Raw genomic sequence first — 21,130 nt, 5'->3', positions numbered from 1 at the left:
CTAGCCAATCGAACAACCTGGACCTACTCAATGATCTCCTAACATCCAGCCCTGGTCTGTTGTCTTTTACCACGCCCACCAGTTCAGTGTCCAATCAGAATTCAATATTGTCAGCGAATCAGATTGCAGCGTCTGGGACATGTCAAAACTCTCTTCTATCAACCAATCAGGTTCTAGCGTCTGGTGCAAGCGCCGCCCTTCTAACAACGAATCAGAATTCTAGCACGAATCAAAGCGCCGTCCTTCTATCCAAGCATTTTTTTTTTTTTTTTTTTTTTTTTTTTGTGGGAATCAAACCTAGGGCCTGTTGCTTTATAGTTTGTTTGTTACATTTAACGAGCTATTTAATTACTTGATTTTTAGCTCATTGCTTTAGAGTGTCTCTGGTGATTACTGGCATCGCTAACTCTTCAGTAGCACTAAGGCATCATTTCAAAACATTTGATTGGCCAAAATGTCTGACTTGTAAGCAAGAATTTTAGTTCATGGGCATGGGCATTACACCCTAAACTTTGGGTATGATGTGATACTATTTGGGGAATACTCCAAGGTAGACCCAGGGGTTCAAAGTCCTCTGACACAAACTAGCTGCTTCAGTCAATCTTACCTTTCCATACTCGTCTTCTTCTTCCGAAGAGGAACTTGAGATGGCAGAGCTAGCGAACACCAATCAAACCTCTCTACAGTCAAGTCTAAACCCAGCGCTGTCCAATCAAACCTCTCTATCCAGCCAGGGTTCGTTCTCTCCGTCCGCCGCAAAGGCTACCACGGACACCGCATTCTCCTCTCTCAGTCAGGATGCGTTTGCGGATGCGACTAACTCCCGTACCGCAACGACCAACCCTCCAACAACGTCTGTTATGGGGTCTTCTGAACCTTCAACAACTTTGGAGACGTCTCTTATAAATCCTTCTCCATGTGATTACTGCAGTACTGAACACCAAAATTACTTACTCTTCAGTAGCACTAAGGCATCATTTCAAAACATTTGATTGGCCAAAATGTCTGACTTGCAAGCAAGAATTTTAGTTCATGGGCATGGGCATTACACCCTAAAGTTTGGGTATGATGTGACACTATTTGGGGAATACTCCAAGGTAGACCCAGGGGTTCAAAGTCCTCTGACAAAAAACTACATAGCTGCTTCAGTCAACCTTACCTTTCCATACTCGTCTTCTTCTTCCGAAGAGGAACTTGAGATGTCAGGCTCTTCATCCGACATGACTAGGGAAAAATCAACACCTCTGTTTAAATAACAATCCCTATATCAAAAAGAAAGTAGAACATGGAGAAATATGAGGATTTAGCATGGACCTTACAGAAAAACAACCTAAAATTCGCCACATTGGGTTTTTTTCTGTCATGATAATTTCAAAAATTCGCGGTCAACTTTTGTTTACTTTCAAGGAGGTCAACCGCAGTGGATTACGAAAAAAAGGCTGTAAAAAATGAAGCCGAAACTTGGGCCATCAACGCAACATGTAAACGCGTCTTTTTTACTTCCCCATTTTATAGCTTCATTTCGGTTATGCAACCCGTTGTACAATCAGCTGATTATTTGTTTACATTTTTTTATCGATCTTGGCAAATTTTGATAAGAAGTGCGAAATTTGGTTCACTTGGCTGTCGGTGTTCATGTATTTGGCTAACTTTACTGTCAGTGATAATTAGGGCAAACCTGTGTGATTGTTATGTGAGAGGGCTGTACAGACATGGACAAGCAGCTGGATATTAACCCGTTGTACAATCAGCTGATTATTTGTTTACATTTTTTTATCGATCTTGGCAAATTTTGATAAGAAGTGCGAAATTTGGTTCACTAATTCACTTGGCTGTCGGTGTTCATGTATTTGGATAACCAGCCACTGATAATTAGGGCAAACCCGTGTGATTGTTATGTGAGAGGGCTGTACAGACATGGACAAGCAGCTGGATATCATCACCACTAGTTTGGAAGCTCTGCTACGTAAGTTATTGCAGTTTGTGTCATCCCTTCATTGAACAGCCTTTGATAAACAGCCCTAGAGGTGTGTCAAAGCTATGAAAGAGCTCATTGTAAGTTCTCTAGAACTAAAGTGACCCAGAGTAACTTTATCAAAGGTAGGTTTATTTCAGCTTTAATTGCGCGAGCTGTAATAATCGAGGTTTTACTAGCTCAAAATTAAAGAGAGATGGAAGACAGAACAGGCAAAAGCCAGCCAATTCAAGAAGAAACCCATCTGTTTAGGATTAAGGTTGTCCTGGAGACAGGAATTGAACTTGCGACCTAGAGCTTACAAGGCCTTTGTGCTGCCCTCCAAGCTAACTGGGCTTGAGAAAATGCAGAGTTTTTCTTTAATGACTAATTCACATACATCCTGATCATTTTTGTTGTTCCACAGAAAGAGGTACGAGTCCAAAAAATGTCGGGAGGGATAATGCTGCCATTGATGCATTCTGTGGTCTCGTCAATAAAGAGCCAGAATGTGTGCCGATAGCCGCTAAACTAATTGTGTCCAAGATGCAGTCTATGCAAGAGTGGGAGGCATTGCAAGCATTACAGGTAATGAAAACACTAAGAAATTTCAGTGTAATATGTCAACCAGCATCCTGAATAAGAAGTATTGGATTTCATTGAACTGCAAAAGGTGTTTCCTTCCCCGCGCCTAGCGCTGCTGGTGTCAATTCTCAGAACCAAAATTCTTTATTGAAGACAACTAACGCCCCAAGCGTCAATTCTCAGAACCAAACTTTCACGACTAGTGGCGCCCCAAGCGTTAATTCCCAGCAACCTTCCTTCACAACTAGCGCTTTGAGTGTCAATTCCAAACACCAATCCCCTACAGCGTTGAACAAACTAAAAGCCCTACAAGACTTGGACGAAATGGTGGGACAGAGTTTAAATCGTCTCGGATTAGGAGAGGAAGCAAAGTGCGATATGATTCCCCCTAGTGGTAGCGCTGTGGGGAATAATGGGGGTGCGGGGGATAGCACATTGCTTCGGACGGATGGGGAGGAGGATGAACAGCTCCTCTTGGATCACTTTGTAGAGGAAGCAACAGAGGGACGGGAGAGGGGAGAGACTGAGAGAAAAGAACATGGTAAGATTTTGTCTCCCTTTGAAAATTTTAGATTTTATTTTATTGTTTATTATTATTATTGCTTTATCTAAGCAACATCCGTGGCCGAGTGGGTATCACACTAGGCTTGCACGCAGGAGGTCCGGGTTCGATTCCCGGCGGGGCCGAGGTTTTTTTCGGCTCTGTGCTTGGAGTTCGGGGTGCACTCAGCCTCGTTAGGACAAACAGCACACTACCTTGTAAGTGCTCGGTCGCGGGTTCGATTCCCGCCCCGGGGCGAACTTTATCCTAAAGAGATAAGGTTCGTTTTCGGCACAGCTGGCTTTCTCCTATCCTGTTCTCCTTCTCTCTTCGATTTCGGAACTATAAGGTCTCCCTTGTTACAGTTTCCTCTGTCAAACCTCTTAGAGAAGAAGAAGAAGAAGAAAAACATAGGTACGAGAACGGTAAGAGCTAGAGACTTGAAATTTGGTAGGTATGTAGCTGTCAAATGTGACAAGGATGCGACACGAAACTTTTGGTTAAGATCGGTACAACGATTGGCGGCATTTTACCGCTTTTTGGCGGTTTTCGGTGTAATTTAACAATACATATCTCGAAAAAAAAAAACTGATTTGGAATGCAAATATTTCAAGGGGGTAAATTTATTTTATTTATTTATTTATTTTTTAAGAGGTTTGACAGAGGGGACTGTAACTGCTATGGTCTTATCGTCCTGAAATCGAAGAGAGAAGGAAGACAGGATAGGACGAACGTTATCCCATCAGGATAAAATCCGCCCCGGGCGGGAATCGAACCCGCGGCCTAGCGCTTACAGGGCAGACGTACTACCAACTAAGCTAACTAGGCTGGCGGGTAGATTTAATTACTTGATTTTCGCTCGGACCACCGAGACCCCCAAACCTCCAGAACCGAAATCGATCGCTCGAACCTAACCAGTCAGTACCACCTCTAAGATTAAAATATAGAAGGCACAACAAGACAATCACACAAAGCTTCCTTGCGAGTTAAACCGTTATTAAAAAAAGTCGTTGCTAAAAAATGGCATTAAGCGAAATAGACAAAATATTTTGATAGTAAGCGGAGGAGGAGGAAGAGAATGAAAAAGGTTAGAGGACAAAAAACTTTACACAGGTACCTACCCGGTATAGGGAAGGAGGGAAGATAGAATAGGGAGGAGGGAAGCCATTTTTCTTCCAAAAAAAAAAAAAAAAAAAAAAAAAATCCTTTTTCATTCAATGTGATTTCTCAATATTTAGCCTTAAGATACCATGTTTTACTTACAGTATATTCTCAATATTTAGAGTATATTCTCAATATTTAGCCCACCTGATGATGATCCAATGATTGAAATGCGCATCGTGTAATATACTGCAAGTAAAACATGGTATCTTAAGGCTAAATATTGAGAAATCACATTGATTGATCTCAGGTACCATAAGCTTTGTACAAAACAATACCTTTTTCCTTGCCTCTCTTTTCAGAACCAGAACAAAAGAAACCTACGAACAACCTAATCAACAATCCATCCATCCAACTCTCTGAACTTACCTGTGATAAACTAAGCGACATTCACATTAACCTACAAGATATACAGCCTAGCGGGGTAGAATCTATTAAAGCAATGGACACTAGTCATGCTCTCACCATTCTGATACATTTGACTCGGACACGACCCAAACCTAACGTGGCCGTATTTGTGGTCACTACTCTATCTAAACTGGACAGCCCAATGAGTCAATATTTGTTCCAGCCTGTTGTACCCAAGGTAGAATAGAATATACCTTGTTTATCCTGCCCGAATAGGACTGAAAAGTCCCTTTACCCCAGCAGTCTAAACAAGGTCTCGTATATTTGATTCATTAAAAAGACCTTGCTTAACTAAAAAAAAGGAAATGTAAGTAAATTAATAGGTGATAATAGAAAGTGACAATAAAGTAAAAAAGGAAAGTGGAACAACAGGTAATGATCCATGGTGGTGTAGTGGTCAAGGCGCTCGCCTGGTAAACAGGAGGGCGTGGGTTCAATCCCAGCCGAGGTATGGAATTTTATGGTGTAGTGGTCAAGGCGCTCGCCTGGTAAACAGGAGGGCGTGGGTTCAATCCCAGCCGAGGTATGGAATTTCATCCGTATTTGAGTCCGGATAAAGATTCACGGTCCATTCGATGTTAACGATTTTGGCTCGGATTGTATTCCACATTGTACAGATTGGTAAGTATTTCATGAAGGAACCAATGAAAAGTGAGTTCCAAGTTTTCATTTGACGATTTTTCCATTGGCAGAAGGGACAGGTATGAAGTTATGCCCGTTAGTTTCGTCAGAACTATCCGATTTTGATGAAATCTGACTTTTTTTAGAGGTTTGACCGAGGGAACTGTAACTGCCAAGGTCTTATCGTCCCGAAAGTGGAGAAAGAAGACAGGGTAGGTAAAAGCTAGCGGCTCTCCGAGAATGACCCTTATTCGTTAAGGATAAAATCCGCTCTCGGGCGCGAATCGAACCCGCGACCTTGCGGCGTGCTACCCTCCAAGGCAGACGCGCTAACTGGACTGGCTATTCTAATATTTGAAACACCTAAAGGACATTTTGTGTTCTTTAAATTTTGGGATTGATCCTTGACCGCAATATAATTTGAGAATGTGACCACAATAATAGTAGTAGCCTACTGTTGGAGTAAAGGGACTTTTCAGTCCTATGCGAGCAGTATGAATAAGTACTATTATTATTATTATTTTAATTCCGCTTTGAAGAAATGACAAATGACATGATTGCAGAATTAATTACTGAAAAGGCCATAACTTCGGCATTGGTTATCGAAATTTGGCGACTACTTCAAAAAATAAATAGGATTTCAAAAGATAATAAAACACCACCCCGTAGTGCGTCTGCCTTGTAAGCGCTAGGCCGCGGGTTCGATTCCGGCCCGGGGCGGATTTTATCCTGATGGGATAATTTTCGTTCTCGGAACGGCTGGCTTTCTCCTATCCTGTCTTCCTTCTCTCTTCGCTTTGGGGACGATAAGACCTTGGCAGTTACAGTTTCCTTTATGCAAAATGATAATAGTAAAAGAAAAAACTCTACACCAAATTTCAGCTTATCTTAAGACGTTCAAAAGATAGTTAGCCGTTCTGGGACTTTACGAACAGTCTATTGTACCTACTCTGTCCTGAACTAAAGTGGGAATCATGATTAAAGTGTTCTCTCTACTATTCTGTGTGTCATGTTTCAGGGTTACAAACTCAAGCTTCAACCGGCCTCCAGTACTTCCCTACCTGCCTTCAACCCTTTCCTCCCATCACCTGCTATCACACAGATCATGCTCATAGCATGTCCACAGCCCGTAGCATGTCCCACGAATTCAACCCAGACTGATGCGTCAGCTTGTCCGCCAGACAAGTCCGTAGTGTGTCCCCAGGGAAGACATGCTATAAGTTTGAAGTTTGTGATCAGTTACGAGGTTGACGGAGAGAGTGTGTCTGATATGGGAGAAATCCCTGAACTGCCTTTGAGTGAGAATTAACTAACATGTTCTTTATATTTATTATGGTTTTTACATCAGTGTATAACTAGATAACTAGTCTGGCTGTGGGACTGTAAACTGGGAGCATACCAGCCTGAAATTTCCCTTGCTGAGGTCAGCCACTCGCTATCAGGTAGACCTGACTGGCAGACCTGATCAGGTGTACCTGTCAGGAAATAGCGAAGGTTGAGTCCGAAAGGCATCCACTCGTAAAATTTTCCAGCCTAAACCAAATGTCAGCTTAAAGCAATCTCCCTAGTTAGGGCTGATTGAGAGGCTGACGAAAAACGTCGACCCCGTCTGAACACGGGAAAAGGCGAAGAAGAAGACGTCACTGTATAACTGTTAAGGTCTTAAGTGACGAGGGGTTATACTCCCCCATTCCATTCGGCGACATGCTACCCCACCTACTCACAATAACTTCACCCAGCCTGAGTGAGTCCGGGAAAAGCTAGTGGCTCGCGATTACCCTGATGGTCACCCATCCCTATACTGACCACGCGCAACGTTGCTCAACTTCAGTGATTCATGGGAAAGTGGTGTATTCAACGTGCTATCGCTGCTAGCCAGATTAGGTTGTTCATCTAGAATTCTAGAAGGTGGTCTTGGTTGGTTGGTTGGTTGGTTGGTTGGTTGGTTGGTTGGTTGGTTGGTTGGTTGGTTGGTTGGTTGGTTGGTTGGTTATTCTACTTTGACTTTTTTTTTTCTTCTTCTTTTTTTCCCTTAGATACCTACCTATTTGTGATTTCAAATGTTTAACTCGTAACGACTATTTATTACAGCACTCCATTAGATTTTATGTATTAAAATGAAATTTTATTCGAATTACAAAAAATGTGTAAAGAACTGTATTTTCTTTAAAGAACACAAAATGTCCTTTAGGTGTTTCAAATATTAGAATAGCCAGTCCAGTTAGCGCGTCTGCCTTGGAGGGTAGCACGCCGCTGGGTCGCGGGTTCGATTTTCGCCCGAGAGCGGATTTTATCCTTAACGGATAAGGGTCATTCTCGGAGATCTTTCTCCACTTTCGGGACGATAAGACCTTGGCAGTTACAGTTCCCTCGGTCAAACCTCTAAAAAAAGTCAGATTTCATCAAAATCGGATAGTTTTGACGAAACTAATGGGCATAACTTCATACCTGTCCCTTCTGCAAATGGAAAAATCGTCAAATGGGAACTTGGAACTCACTTTTCATTCGTTCCTTCATGAAATAGGTACCTACTTACCAATCTGTACAATGTGGAATACAATCCGAGCCAAAATCGTTAACATCGAATGGACCGTGAATCTTTATCCGGACTCAAATATTTCTCACTGATCTTCCAATTTCGACTTCCCAGTGATGGTAAAAGACGCAAAATTGGATGCGATATTCCGTTCATCGTTAAATTTTCTATTACGCTAGGTAGAGGTACAGAATGTAGGTATTAGATATTAAAAGATGGATATGTAGGTAAAATGAAAGGGATGACTTCAGACAAACTTTGAAAAAATAGTTTTAAAAAAGCAATAGGTAAAAAAAGTATCTACTGAAAACCACGAGACAAATTTAATGTCGAAAAGATTCTAGCCAAAATCGTTAACATCGAATGGACCGTGAATCTTTATCCGGACTCAAATATTTCTCACTGATCTTCCAATTTCGACTTCCCAGTGAGGGTAAAAGACGCAAAATTGGATGCGATATTCCGTTCATCGTTAAATTTTCTACGGTAGGTAGAAGTACAGAATGTAGGTATTAGATATTAAAAGGTGGATATGTAGGTAAAATGAAAGGGATGACTTCGGACAAACTTTGAAAAAAATAGTTTTAAAAAAGCAATAGGTAAAAAAAGTATCTACTGAAAACCACGAGACAAATTTAATGTCGAAAAAATTCTGAAAACAAATGTCGCAGGAGGTAGGTACTCGAACATACAAAAAGAACGTGGAAATTCTGTGTCGAATAATGCAAATGTCGTGAACGTGAACAGATAGAAGCGATTTCTATTACATAAATACGTATAGGTATGTCATATGTAGTTGTAGATAGATACCTACTTTACCTATACTCACAGGCTAAAGCTTTCTAAAGCCTGCTACACACTTTACGATCTTTCCTAAAACCATGTCACAAAAGATCTAACCAGGTCGCAGTGACCAAGGGCGTTTATTAAAGCCGATGGTCCTACCTTTACCAATACCAGACTGAAGGATAAATCGCTCAGTTTTGATAGGTACATTATAGGTACTTGCAATATAAAAAGTTCACATAATTTCGCTTCGACAAAACGATTCACCTATCTCACCTATCAGGCCGAAAATATTCCCCTTCCTTAGAACTGCACATTAAGGGCCGCAGTAGCGCTCCGCCTCGCCAAGTCAAGAAAGTTTGACCGGGTTACAATATACTACTTCAAAACACAATGTCCCTAAGTACCTGGTTAGAACTGCACATTACAATATACTACTTCAAAACACAATGTCCCTAAGTAAGCTTAGTAGGCGCCCAAAACGGAGAAAGGACCATTGACCCTAACCTAGTCCCGGCGAGATTCGAACCACGCACCTCGAGGTTGAGTGCCAGTGCTGGGCCATAGAGGTGGGCTACGTATGTACCAGGCTTAAAACTCCCTCCCTTCTTCTCTACAATGTACCTCCTTTACCTTCCATACGCTAAATATTCCCTACATCTTCCCTCCTCCCTATTCTATCTTCCCTCCTTCCCTATACCGGGTAGGTACCTGTGTAAAGTTTTTTGTCCTCTAACCTTTTTCATTCTCTTCCTCCTCCTCCGCTTACTATCAAAATATTTTGTCTATTTCGCTTAATGCCATTTTTTAGCAACGACTTTTTTTAATAACGGTTTAACTCGCAAGGAAGCTTTGTGTGATTGTCTTGTTGTGCCTTCTATATTTTAATCTTAGAGGTGGTACTGACTGGTTAGGTTCGAGCGATCGATTTCGGTTCTGGAGGTTTGGGGGTCTCGGTGGTCCGAGCGAAAATCAAGTAATTAAATCTACCCGCCAGCCTAGTTAGCTTAGTTGGTAGTACGTCTGCCCTGTAAGCGCTAGGCCGCGGGTTCGATTCCCGCCCGGGGCGGATTTTATCCTGATGGGATAACGTTCGTCCTATCCTGTCTTCCTTCTCTCTTCGATTTCAGGACGATAAGACCATAGCAGTTACAGTCCCCTCTGTCAAACCTCTTAAAAAATAAATAAATAAATAAAATAAATTTACCCCCTTGAAATATTTGCATTCCAAATCAGTTTTTTTTTTTCGAGATATGTATTGTTAAATTACACCGAAAACCGCCAAAAAGCGGTAAAATGCCGCCAATCGTTGTACCGATCTTAACCAAAAGTTTCGTGTCGCATCCCCTATCCTAACCAAAAGTTTTGTGTTGCATCCTTGTCACATCACATACCAAATTTCAAGTGTCTAGCTCATACCGTTCCCAAGATATAATTGAATTACATCGAAAACCGCCAAAAAGCGGCCGAAATGCCGTCAACGATTGTGCCGCATCCTTGTCACATTTGACAGCTGCATGCCAAATTTCAAATCTTTAGCTCCTACCGTACACACACACACACACACACACACACACACACACACACACACACACACACACACACACACACACACACACACACACACACACACACACACACACACACACACACACACACACACACACACACACACACACACACACACACACACACACACACACACACACACACACACACACACACACACACACACACACACACACACACACACACACACACACACACACACACACACACACACACACACACACACACACACACACACACACACACACACACACACACACACACACGGACCAATGGCTGAAACTTTGGATTTAGGCTCTAGAGACCTCAAAACGTGTTTTGGCACTAAAAACTGACCATCGAAAATTTGACCCGATTAAATTACCTACTTTCCTTCCTATAGGATAAGGAAAGTAAAAAGGGGAAAAATAATATCTTCAAAAACGAGGAAGTTTTGTGATGTCCAGAGAGGCCAAATGTTGCTTTTTTTTCTTGAGCAATAATAATGGGGAAGTGTCAATCACTCATATGAAGTACCTACTGAAGTAGATAGGCATAGGTACCTACGTATATTTTAACCTCCTTATTCTTCTTTTGTACCTTCTCCTTACATCCCCATCCTACTTTCCAAATGAAAATGAAAGGGAACGTCCTTGACTCCAAGTACCTTTTACCTTCTACGATTTATTACACTCGTGAGGAAAGTTAATTTGTACCCCAAATCCAAGGATAAACGATACATAATAAAATTGTAACACCAAAATAACTATTGTCAAAAGAAAGTGAGAATTTTAAACTGTTAGGGAGCCAGCCTAGTTAGCTTGGAGGGTAGCTCGCCTGCCTTGTAAGCGCTAGGCCGCGGGTTCAATTCCCGCCCGGAGGCTCCGAATGTCCGAATGCCTATAATTTGGAGTAAAAGAAAATACTCCAGCCTAGTTAGCTTAGTTGGTAGTGCGTCTGCCTTGTAAGCGCTAGGCCGCGGGTTCGATTCCCAGATACGGACTATGGTTACTGAGGTAGATGTTCTCTTGAGGTGTGATTTCAGTGATTTCCAATAGCTATTTTTTCAAGGCTGAATGGTTAGCCCACTGGTAACGCGCTTGCTTGCCATGCAGAAGGTCCCAGGTTCTATTCCCAGAGTCGACAAAAAATTTGCACTTTTTTTAATAGGTACCTACTCCTACGAGTATTTCGATTGTAAATATTTCAATGGGATACATTGTGGTGTTCTCATGTTGACCCAGCACCTAAAAAGGAAGTATTGTGTCTCTAATCGCCCATCTAAAGAGGGAAATACTCCAGTCACAGTACATTCAAAATATTCCCCAGTCTAGTTAACTTGGAGGGTTGTGTGCCCCCGCTTTGTAACGCCTAGGTCGCGGGTTCGATTTCCGCCCGGGGCGAACTTCATCCTTAACAAATAAGGTTTGTTCTCGTTTTGTAAGTGTTGGTGGACTTTCTCCTAAGCTGTCCTCCTTTCGATTTCCGAACGATAAGACCTCAGTAGTGAAAGCTCCCTCTGTCAGTCCTCTTCAAAAGAAAGAAAATACTCCAGTCACAGTACATTCAAAATATTCCCCAGTCTAGTTAACTTGGAGGGTTGTGTGCCCCCGCTTTGTAACGCCTAGGTCGCGGGTTCGATTTCCGCCCGGGGCGAACTTCATCCTTAACAAATAAGGTTTGTTCTCGTTTTGTAAGTGTTGGTGGACTTTCTCCTAACCTGTCCTCCTTTTGATTTCCGAACGATAAGACCTCAGTAGTGAAAGCTCCCTCTGTCAGTCCTCCTCGAAAGAAAGGACCACTACACCACCGAGGTAGGTATTCCATACCTCGGCTGGGATTGAACCCACGCCCTCCTGTTTACCAGGCGAGCGCCTTGACCACTACACCACCGAGGTAGGTATTCCATACCTCGGCTGGGATTGAACCCACGCCCTCCTGTTTACCAGGCGAGCGCCTTGACCACTACACCACCGAGGAATAGAAATAATACTTTGTCTCGTTTCTTCTCCTCAGGAAGAGAAGAAGATGGAGCAGAGGTGTAAGATAATGATGGAGATGGAGTCTGTGAATAATAACGTGGCGCTCCTGACGGAAATGTTGGATAACTATTCCGGAGACCCGGGTGATTGGGACCTTATCAAGGAGTTACATACGACGTGTGAGGGATTCCGATCTAACTTGGTCACCCTAGTACAACAGTTACCCTCTGGTGATGATGATCTATTCCGTAAGTATAGTAGTGGTTCAGAGAACCAGAGAACTTAATGAGAAAATCGGGTATGAACATCACACGCGTTTCTATTACATTATGAACCTAAAAAAATCGGACTTCAGAGTTCATGTAGGTACTTATTCTCAAACCATGTTCAGGAGACCCGGGTGATTGGGACCTTATCAAGGAGTTACATACGACGTGTGAGGGATTCCGATCCAACTTGGTCACCCTAGTACAACAGTTACCCTCTGGTGATGATGATCTATTCCGTAAGTATACCACTTATACATACCATGTATAAAAAATACGTAAATACTACCTTGCTCATCCTGCCCGAATAGGACTGAAAAATCTCTACCCCAGCTGTCTAAAAAAGGTCTTGCTTTCCATGCAGAAGGTCCCGGGTTCGATGTCCAATATAGAAAAATGGAATTTTCGCTGGTTTATTCTGGGGAAACTATTACAATACAGATCTATGAAGGAAAAAAAAAATTGGAGTTCTTAAACAATGTTAAAGATAAAATTCCTTACCTCGGCTGAGATGAAACCCACATCTTCCTGATTACTAGATGGCCGTTTTGGTCACTACACTACCGAGGCAGGTTTAAGATAAGATTTTCAACTCATGTAAATTTGGTAAAAATATTCCAACTCAGGAGCGGGATGAATGCCTGAACCTGAAACATTCTCTTCCTTCTAACCCCCTATGTAATCTTATGTCTCTTATTTTTCAGAGCTGGTAATTTCAAGCAATGAATCTCTGAATGAAGCCCTCGCCAAGTATAACTCCATCCTAACCAATATGACTCGGGTACAGAATAATGTCCCCCTCCTGGACATGAGCAGTGGGAGACCTTCCCCACAACACCATGTTCCCCCTACGCCTAGTCATCTTAACGATTTGGGTGAGTACATTTGAAATATCAAGGGGGACTTTAAGCATCAACTAAAAAAAGAAGAGAAAAAATGTATCCAAAATCAAATGTTAATCCAAAGCAATCAGCTAGCTAAGGCTGATCGAGAGGCGTGCGCAGTGACCACTACGCCATGAGAGCTAACACCTATTTCAATTGCAAACTGCAAATGATCTATCAATTTTATTTATACATTTGCTTTCTTCACAGTCGATCTAATCGCACAAGAATCAACCCCCCATGAATCCTCAGGGTCGGTCCTCCCTAACAATCAACCCTCTGACCCCGCCCCCAGTATCGCCCCTAGCCAATCGAACAACTTGGACCTACTCAATGATCTCCTAACATCAAGCCCTGGTCTGTTGTCTTTTACCACGCCCACCAGTTCAGTGGTCAATCAGAATTCGATATTGTCAGCGAATCAGATTGCAGCGTCTGGGGCGAATCAAAACTCTCTTCTATCGACCAATCAGGTTCTAGCATCTGGTACAAGCGCCGCCCTTCTAACAACGAATCAGAATTCTAGCACGAATCAAAGCGCCGCCCTTCTATCCAATCAGAATTCGATCTTGCCCAATTCGCTAGCGAACACCAATCAAACCTCTCTACAGTCAAGTCTAAACCCAGCGCTGTCCAATCAAACCTCTCTATCCAGCCAGGGTTCGTTCCCTCCGTCCGCCGCAAAGGTTACCACGGACACCGCATTCTCCTCTCTCAGTCAGCATGCGTTTGCGGATGCGACTAACCCCCGTACCGCAACGACCAACCCTCCAACAACGTCTGTGATGGGGTCTTCTGAACCTTCAACAACTTTGGAGATGTCTCTTATAAATCCTTCTCAACCTTCAACAACTTTGTCAACGTCTCTTATAAATCCTTCTCCATCTTCAACAACTGTGGATACTTCCCTTATCGGCGCTTCTCAACCTTCAACAACCTCTGTGACACCTCTAATAGATACATCGACTTTCGGCGCATCTCAAATGACCCCAACTCTGTGTAATACATCTCAAATGACTCCAACTCTGTGTAATACATCTCAAATGACTCCAACTCTGTGTAATACGTCTCAAATGACTCCAACTCTGTGTAATACATCTCAAATGACTCCAGCTCTGTGTAATACATCTCAAATGACTCCAACTCTGTGTAATACATCTCAAATGACTCCAACTCTGTGTAATACATCTCAAATAGCTCCAAATGCAATGCATCCCTCAACGCCTAAACCTTCAACACCTCTGAACTCCCTTATAGATACAGTCGGTCCTCCAACCAACGGCTTTGCCTCCTTGAACACTCTAGGGACGTACCCATCCAGTGAAGGCAGTGGGTCTTTGAACGCTGGGTTTTCGTCTCAGAAAGATCTCCTGTCCAACGACCTTTCCCTTGAGAGGGATTTGTCGGCTAAGCCGTCTCATTTACCCTCAACTAATGGGCTGTCTGCCCAGCCTCCTTTGGGTTCTCTGATGGGGCTAGATTTGACTAGTTCAAATGTGGGTGCAATGAACTCGACAGCAAAAGGTGTTTCCTTCCCCGCGCCTAGCGCTGCTGGTGTCAATTCTCAGAACCAAAATTCTTTATTGAAGACAACTAACGCCCCAAACGTCAATTCTCAGAACCAAAACTCTTTATTGAAGACAACGAACGCCCCAAGCGTCAATTCTCAGAACCAAACTTTCACGACTAGTGGCGCCCCCAGCGTTAATTCCCAGCAACCTTCTTTCACAACTAGCGTTTTGAGTGTCAATTCCAAACACCAATCCCCTACAGCCCGTATGTCCTTAAAAAAAAAAAAAAAAAAAAAAAAAAATGCCAAGAATAATCCTTTTCCTCCGGAGACTTTGACTCAATTTTAGATAGAAATGAAAATGAGTTTTTTGTGAAATAAAGAGCTCTTCCTTATGGTGACAAAAATTGAATGGCTTTGAGGCTATAAAACACTAATCCTTTTCTCCAATCATTTCCTCAGGTCCTAGAAGCCTGCATGCAACACTGTGGGCCACAATTTCATGCTGAGGTAGGGAAGTTCCGTTTTCTCAATGAACTCATCAAGTTGATCTCACCCAAATATCTGGGCAACCTCACCCCTGATGCGGTGCGGACTGAAATTATTGAACTCCTGTATCTGTGGACTCTGGAATATCCGAGGGAGAGTAAAATACGAGAGGCCTATGAAATGTTGAAGAAGCAACAAGTTGTTCAGGTGAGATATTGAGGGTTTGGATGCATGCATTGCATGCCAAGTGGTGGAAAAAAATCCATAAGAAAGTGTATTAAAACTGACCACTGCCATGGCTGAGTGGTCAAGAGCACAGACTCTAATCCTGGAGGTGCTGTGTTTCGAATCCTGGCCAGGGTAAAAAATTTTTGAATAAACTTTTCTGTTCTTGGATAGGCATGGGTCTAAGAGAATGTGCCTTGAAGTAATGTGAAAGCAGTTCCAAGGTACAATCGTGAAAGAAGGAAAAACACCGGTTTGTGGGTAATATTTTGATGGGTGACAGCCCCATTTTATAAAATTGTTTTAGTCACCTCTTCCAAACATACTTAATACCAGGAAAGCACTCAGAATCAGACCATTCTTGTAATATTACTCATACCTAATTTTATGAATCTACTTCACTCTCAGTATTTACTTTATTCCCCCATTTCATCCATTTCAGTCAGACCCTATTGTCTCGGGGCGACGTGTTACCCCCACTCCACCCCAATGTTCAGGTGCCACCTTACCCCCTAGTGGCACATTACCCCCCGGATCCAGTCACCCTGCCTCTACATCGTCTTCGTGCAAACTCGCCTCGACTCGTACAACATCGTGTTCTATTCTCGAAGATGAGAACCAATCCAAACTCCTAGCCAAGTTGACCCCAATGTTCAGGTGCCACCTTACCCCCTAGTGGCACATTACCCCCCGGATCCAGTCACCCTGCCTCTACATCGTCTTCGTGCAAAATCTCCTCGACTCGTACAACTTCATGTTCTATTCTCGAAGATGAGAACCAATCCAAACTCCTAGCCAAGTTATTGCAGAGTAAAAAACCTGAGGATCTCCAAGCGGCAAATAAACTGATACGGACTATGGTTACTGAGGTAGATGTTCTCTTGAGGTGTGATTTCAGTGATTTCCAATAGCTATTTTTTCAAGGCTGAATGGTTCCCAGGTTCGATTCCCAGAGTCGACAAAAAATTTGCACTTTTTTTTAATAGGTACCTACCTACCTACTCCTACGAGTATTTCGATTGTAAATATTTCAATGGGATACTTTAAGGTGTTCTCATGTTGACCCAGCACCTAAATACGAAGTATTGTGTCTCTAATCGCCCATCTGAAGAGGGAAATACTAAAACATGGTATCTTAAGGCTAAATATTGAGAAATCACATTGATTGATCTCAGGTACCATAAGCTTTGTACAAAACAATACCTTTTTCATTGGCTCTCTTTTCAGAACCAGAACAAAAGAAACCTACGAACAACCTGATCACCAATCCATCCATCCAACCCTCTGACCTTTCCTGTGATAAACTAAGCGACATTCACATTAACCTACAAGATATACAGCCTAGTGGGGTAGAATCTATTAAAGCAATGGACACTAGTCATGCTCTCACCATTCTGATACATTTCCCTCTGACACGTCCTAACCCTAACTTGGCCGTATTTTTGCTCACTACCCTATCCAAACTGGACAGTCCCGCCTTGACCACTACACCACCGAGGTAGGTAGCGCCTTGACCACTACACCACCGAGGTAGGTAGCGCCTTGACCACTACACCACCGAGGTAGGTAGCGCCTTGACCACTACACCACCGAGGTAGGTATTCCATACCTCGGCTGGGATTGAACCCACGCCCTCCTGTTTACCAGGCGAGCGCCTTGACCACTACACCACCGAGGTAGGTATTCCATACCTCGGCTGGGATTGAACCCACGCCCTCCTGTTTACCAGGCGAGCGCCTTGACCACTACACCACCGAGGTAGGTAGCGCCTTGACCACTACACCACCGAGGTAGGTAGCGCCTTGACCACTACACCACCGAGGTAGGTAGCGCCTTGACCACTACACCACCGAGGTAGGTAGCGCCTTGACCACTACACCACCGAGGTAGGTAGCGCCTTGACCACTACACCACCGAGGTAGGTAGCGCCTTGACCACTACACCACCGAGGTAGGTAGCGCCTTGACCACTACACCACCGAGGTAGGTAGCGCCTTGACCACTACACCACCGAGGTAGGTAGCGCCTTGACCACTACACCACCGAGGTAGGTAGCGCCTTGACCACTACACCACCGAGGTAGGTATTCCATACCTCGGCTGGGATTGAACCCACGCCCTCCTGTTTACCAGGCGAGCGCCTTGACCACTACACCACCGAGGAATAGAAATAATACTTTGTCTCGTTTCTTCTCCTCAGGAAGAGAAGAAGATGGAGCAGAGGTGTAAGATAATGATGGAGATGGAGTCTGTGAATAATAACGTGGCGCTCCTGACGGAAATGTTGGATAACTATTCCGGAGACCCGGGTGATTGGGACCTTATCAAGGAGTTACATACGACGTGTGAGGGATTCCGATCCAACTTGGTCACCCTAGTACAACAGTTACCCTCTGGTGATGATGATCTATTCCGTAAGTATACCACTTATACATACCATGTATAAAAAATACGTAAATACTACCTTGCTCATCCTGCCCGAATAGGACTGAAAAATCTCTACCCCAGCTGTCTAAAAAAGGTCTTGCTTTCCATGCAGAAGGTCCCGGGTTCGATGTCCAATATAGAAAAATGGAATTTTCGCTGGTTTATTCTGGGGAAACTATTACAATACAGATCTATGAAGGAAAAAAAAAATTGGAGTTCTTAAACAATGTTAAAGATAAAATTCCTTACCTCGGCTGAGATGAAACCCACATCTTCCTGATTACTAGATGGCCGTTTTGGTCACTACACTACCGAGGCAGGTTTAAGATAAGATTTTCAACTCATGTAAATTTGGTAAAAATATTCCAACTCAGGAGCGGGATGAATGCCTGAACCTGAAACATTCTCTTCCTTCTAACCCCCTATGTAATCTTATGTCTCTTATTTTTCAGAGCTGGTAATTTCAAGCAATGAATCTCTGAATGAAGCCCTCGCCAAGTATAACTCCATCCTAACCAATATGACTCGGGTACAGAATAATGTCCCCCTCCTGGACATGAGCAGTGGGAGACCTTCCCCACAACACCATGTTCCCCCTACGCCTAGTCATCTTAACGATTTGGGTGAGTACATTTGAAATATCAAGGGGGACTTTAAGCATCAACTAAAAAAAGAAGAGAAAAAATGTATCCAAAATCAAATGTTAATCCAAAGCAATTACCTAGTCTAAGATGGTCGTTTTGAAACTGCATTTTATCTAGTGTATGATTTTTCCAAAATATCTCGCGGAACCCCTTGCCGTCACCTCGCGGAACCCCTAGGTTCCGCGGAACACCAATTAAGAAACACTGGAGTAAAGTATGATGATCTTAGTGATGGAGGTGAGATGTATACAATAGTGAAATTTGAGGGGAAGTACGGGGAGGACAGGTGGCCATGCCAGTCAAGTGTACACAAGGTAATGATCCATTCGGTGGTGTAGTGGTCAAGGCGCTCGCCTGGTAAACAGGAGGGCGTGGGTTCAATCCCAGCTGAGGTATGGAATTTCATCCTCAATATAATTTGAGAATGTGACCACAATAATAGTAGTAGCCTACTGTTGGAGTAAAGGGACTTTTCAGTCCTATGCGAGCAGTATAAATAAGCACTATTATTATTTTAATTCCGCTTTGAAGAAATAACAAATGATATGATTGCAGAATTAATTACTGAAAAAACCATAACTTCGGCATTGGTTATCGAAATTTGGCGACTACTTCAAAAAATAAATAGGATTTCAAAAGATAATAAAACACAACCCCGTAGTGCGTCTGCCTTGTAAGCGCTAGGCCGCGGGTTCGATCCCGGCCCGGTGCGGATTTTATCCTGAACGGATAAGATTCGTTCTCGGAACGGCTGGCTTTCTCCTATCCTGTCTTCCTCCTCTCTTCGATTTCGGGACGATAAGACCATAGCAGTTACAGTTCCCTTTATGCAAAATGATAATAGTAAAAGAAAAAAACTCTACACCAAATTTCAGCTTATCTTAAGCCGTTCAAAAGATAGTTAGCCGTTCTGGGACTTTACGAACAGTCTATTGTACCTACTCTGTCCTGAACTAAAGTGGGAATCATGATTAAAGTGTTCTCTCTACTATGCTGTATTCTGTGTGTTATGTTTCAGGGTTACAAACTCAAGCTTCAACCGGCCTCCAGTACTTCCCTACCTGCCTTTAACCCTTTCCTCCCCTCACCTGCTATCACACAGATCATGCTCGTAGCATGTCCCACGAACTCAACCCAGACTGATGCCTCAGCTTGTCCGCCAGACAGGTCCGTAGTATGTCCCCAGGGAGATAGGTCTGTAGTGTGTCCCCAGGGAAGACATGCTATCAGTTTGAAGTTTGTCATTAGTTACGAGGTTGACGGAGAGAGTGTGTCTGATATGGGAGAAATCCCTGAACTGCCTTTGAGTGAGAATTAGGTTTAACATGTTCTTTATATTTATTATGGTTTTTACGTCAGTGTATAACTAGATAACTAGTCTGGCTGTGGGACTGTAAACTGGGAGGATACCAGCCTGAAATTTCCCTTGCTAAGGCCAGCCACTCACTATCAGGTAGACCTGACTGGCAGATCTGATCAGGTGTACCTGTCAGGAAACAGCAAAGCTTGAGTCCGAAAGGCATCCACTCGTAAAATTTTCTAGCCTAAACCAAATGTCAGCTTAAAGCGATCACCCCAGGGCTGATTGAGAGGCTGACGAAAAACGTCAACTCCGTCTGTACACGGGAAAAGGCGAGGAAGAAGACGTCAGGGAAAAGCTAGTGGCACGCGATTGCCCTGATGGTCACTGACGCGCTAACTGGACTGGCTATTCTAATATTTGAAACACCTAAAGGACATTTTGTGTTCTTTAAATTTTGGGATTGATCCTTGATTGGGCCTATGGTTGATCCTTGATTGGGCCTATTGATCCTTGATTGGGCCTATTGATCCTTGATTGAGCCTATTGATCCTTGATTGGGCCTATTGATCCTTGATTGGGCCTATGATCCTTGATTGGGATTGCTCCTTGATAGGAACCCTGTTTTTTTTTTAGCAAGTCCTCATCAATTTTTCTCCCCAGATCTTGTCTCTCTCAACATGGCCTCCTGGATTCGGTCCAAGTTACAGAAAGCTCGCAAAGCTCTGGATGGCACAGAAGAGGATTCGGATGAAGAATATACCAGTGAAAGCAAAGGTGCGTACCGTGGCCGAGTGGGTATCACACTAGGCTTGCAATCCGGAGGTCCCGGGTTCAATGTCCAGCAATGTCCAAGTTTTTTCAGTTCTGTGCTTGCAGTTTGGGGTGCACTCAGCTTCGTGAGGACAATTGAGTAGCTACTTTAATCGAGTAGCGACCAGTGCCGGTATTACCATTGTAAAAAGATGAGTGAAAAATGTGTATTGCAAAGGAAATGACCTGCTTTACCACAAATAATTGAGGGCTTTTATGCAAAAAGGACTTATAGGACATGATTTTACAAGAAGAACGCAAGTAACTTTGACTCTTCACAGTGTTCTTCTTTTCAAGATGAATCTTCACAAAGTCACGTCAGAATCTATCAGTTCAATTCATTTTTGCGTCAAACCCTACAATACTCATGATTTGATTTTTAATTTTGAGTAAAGGTCAGTACCGGGATCCGAATCAGCAAGGGGAACGCGCGCATCTTATCCGACAACACA

General features: G+C 43.2%; 1 protein-coding gene across 1 annotated transcript; it reads left to right on the top strand.

The window, feature by feature from the left end:
• Nucleotides 1–1,803: 1,803 nt before the first annotated feature.
• On the top strand, nucleotides 1,804–20,237 carry LOC103505764 (ADP-ribosylation factor-binding protein GGA1). Its single transcript, XM_026821009.1, is given in 9 exon segments — nucleotides 1,804–1,966; nucleotides 2,382–2,542; nucleotides 15,245–15,478; nucleotides 15,939–16,144; nucleotides 16,146–16,365; nucleotides 17,695–17,908; nucleotides 18,374–18,544; nucleotides 18,776–18,879; nucleotides 19,584–20,237. Coding segments are annotated over 9 exon segments (1,659 nt in total). The 5' UTR covers nucleotides 1,804–1,917; the 3' UTR covers nucleotides 19,884–20,237.
• Nucleotides 20,238–21,130: the final 893 nt, after the last annotated feature.

This window comes from Diaphorina citri, unplaced genomic scaffold, assembly GCF_000475195.1.
Source record: "Diaphorina citri unplaced genomic scaffold, Diaci psyllid genome assembly version 1.1 scaffold193, whole genome shotgun sequence".
Taxonomy (NCBI): domain Eukaryota; kingdom Metazoa; phylum Arthropoda; class Insecta; order Hemiptera; family Psyllidae; genus Diaphorina; species Diaphorina citri.
The sequence above is the reverse complement of the archived record's forward strand: the minus strand, read 5'-3'. Positions and strand labels throughout refer to the sequence as shown.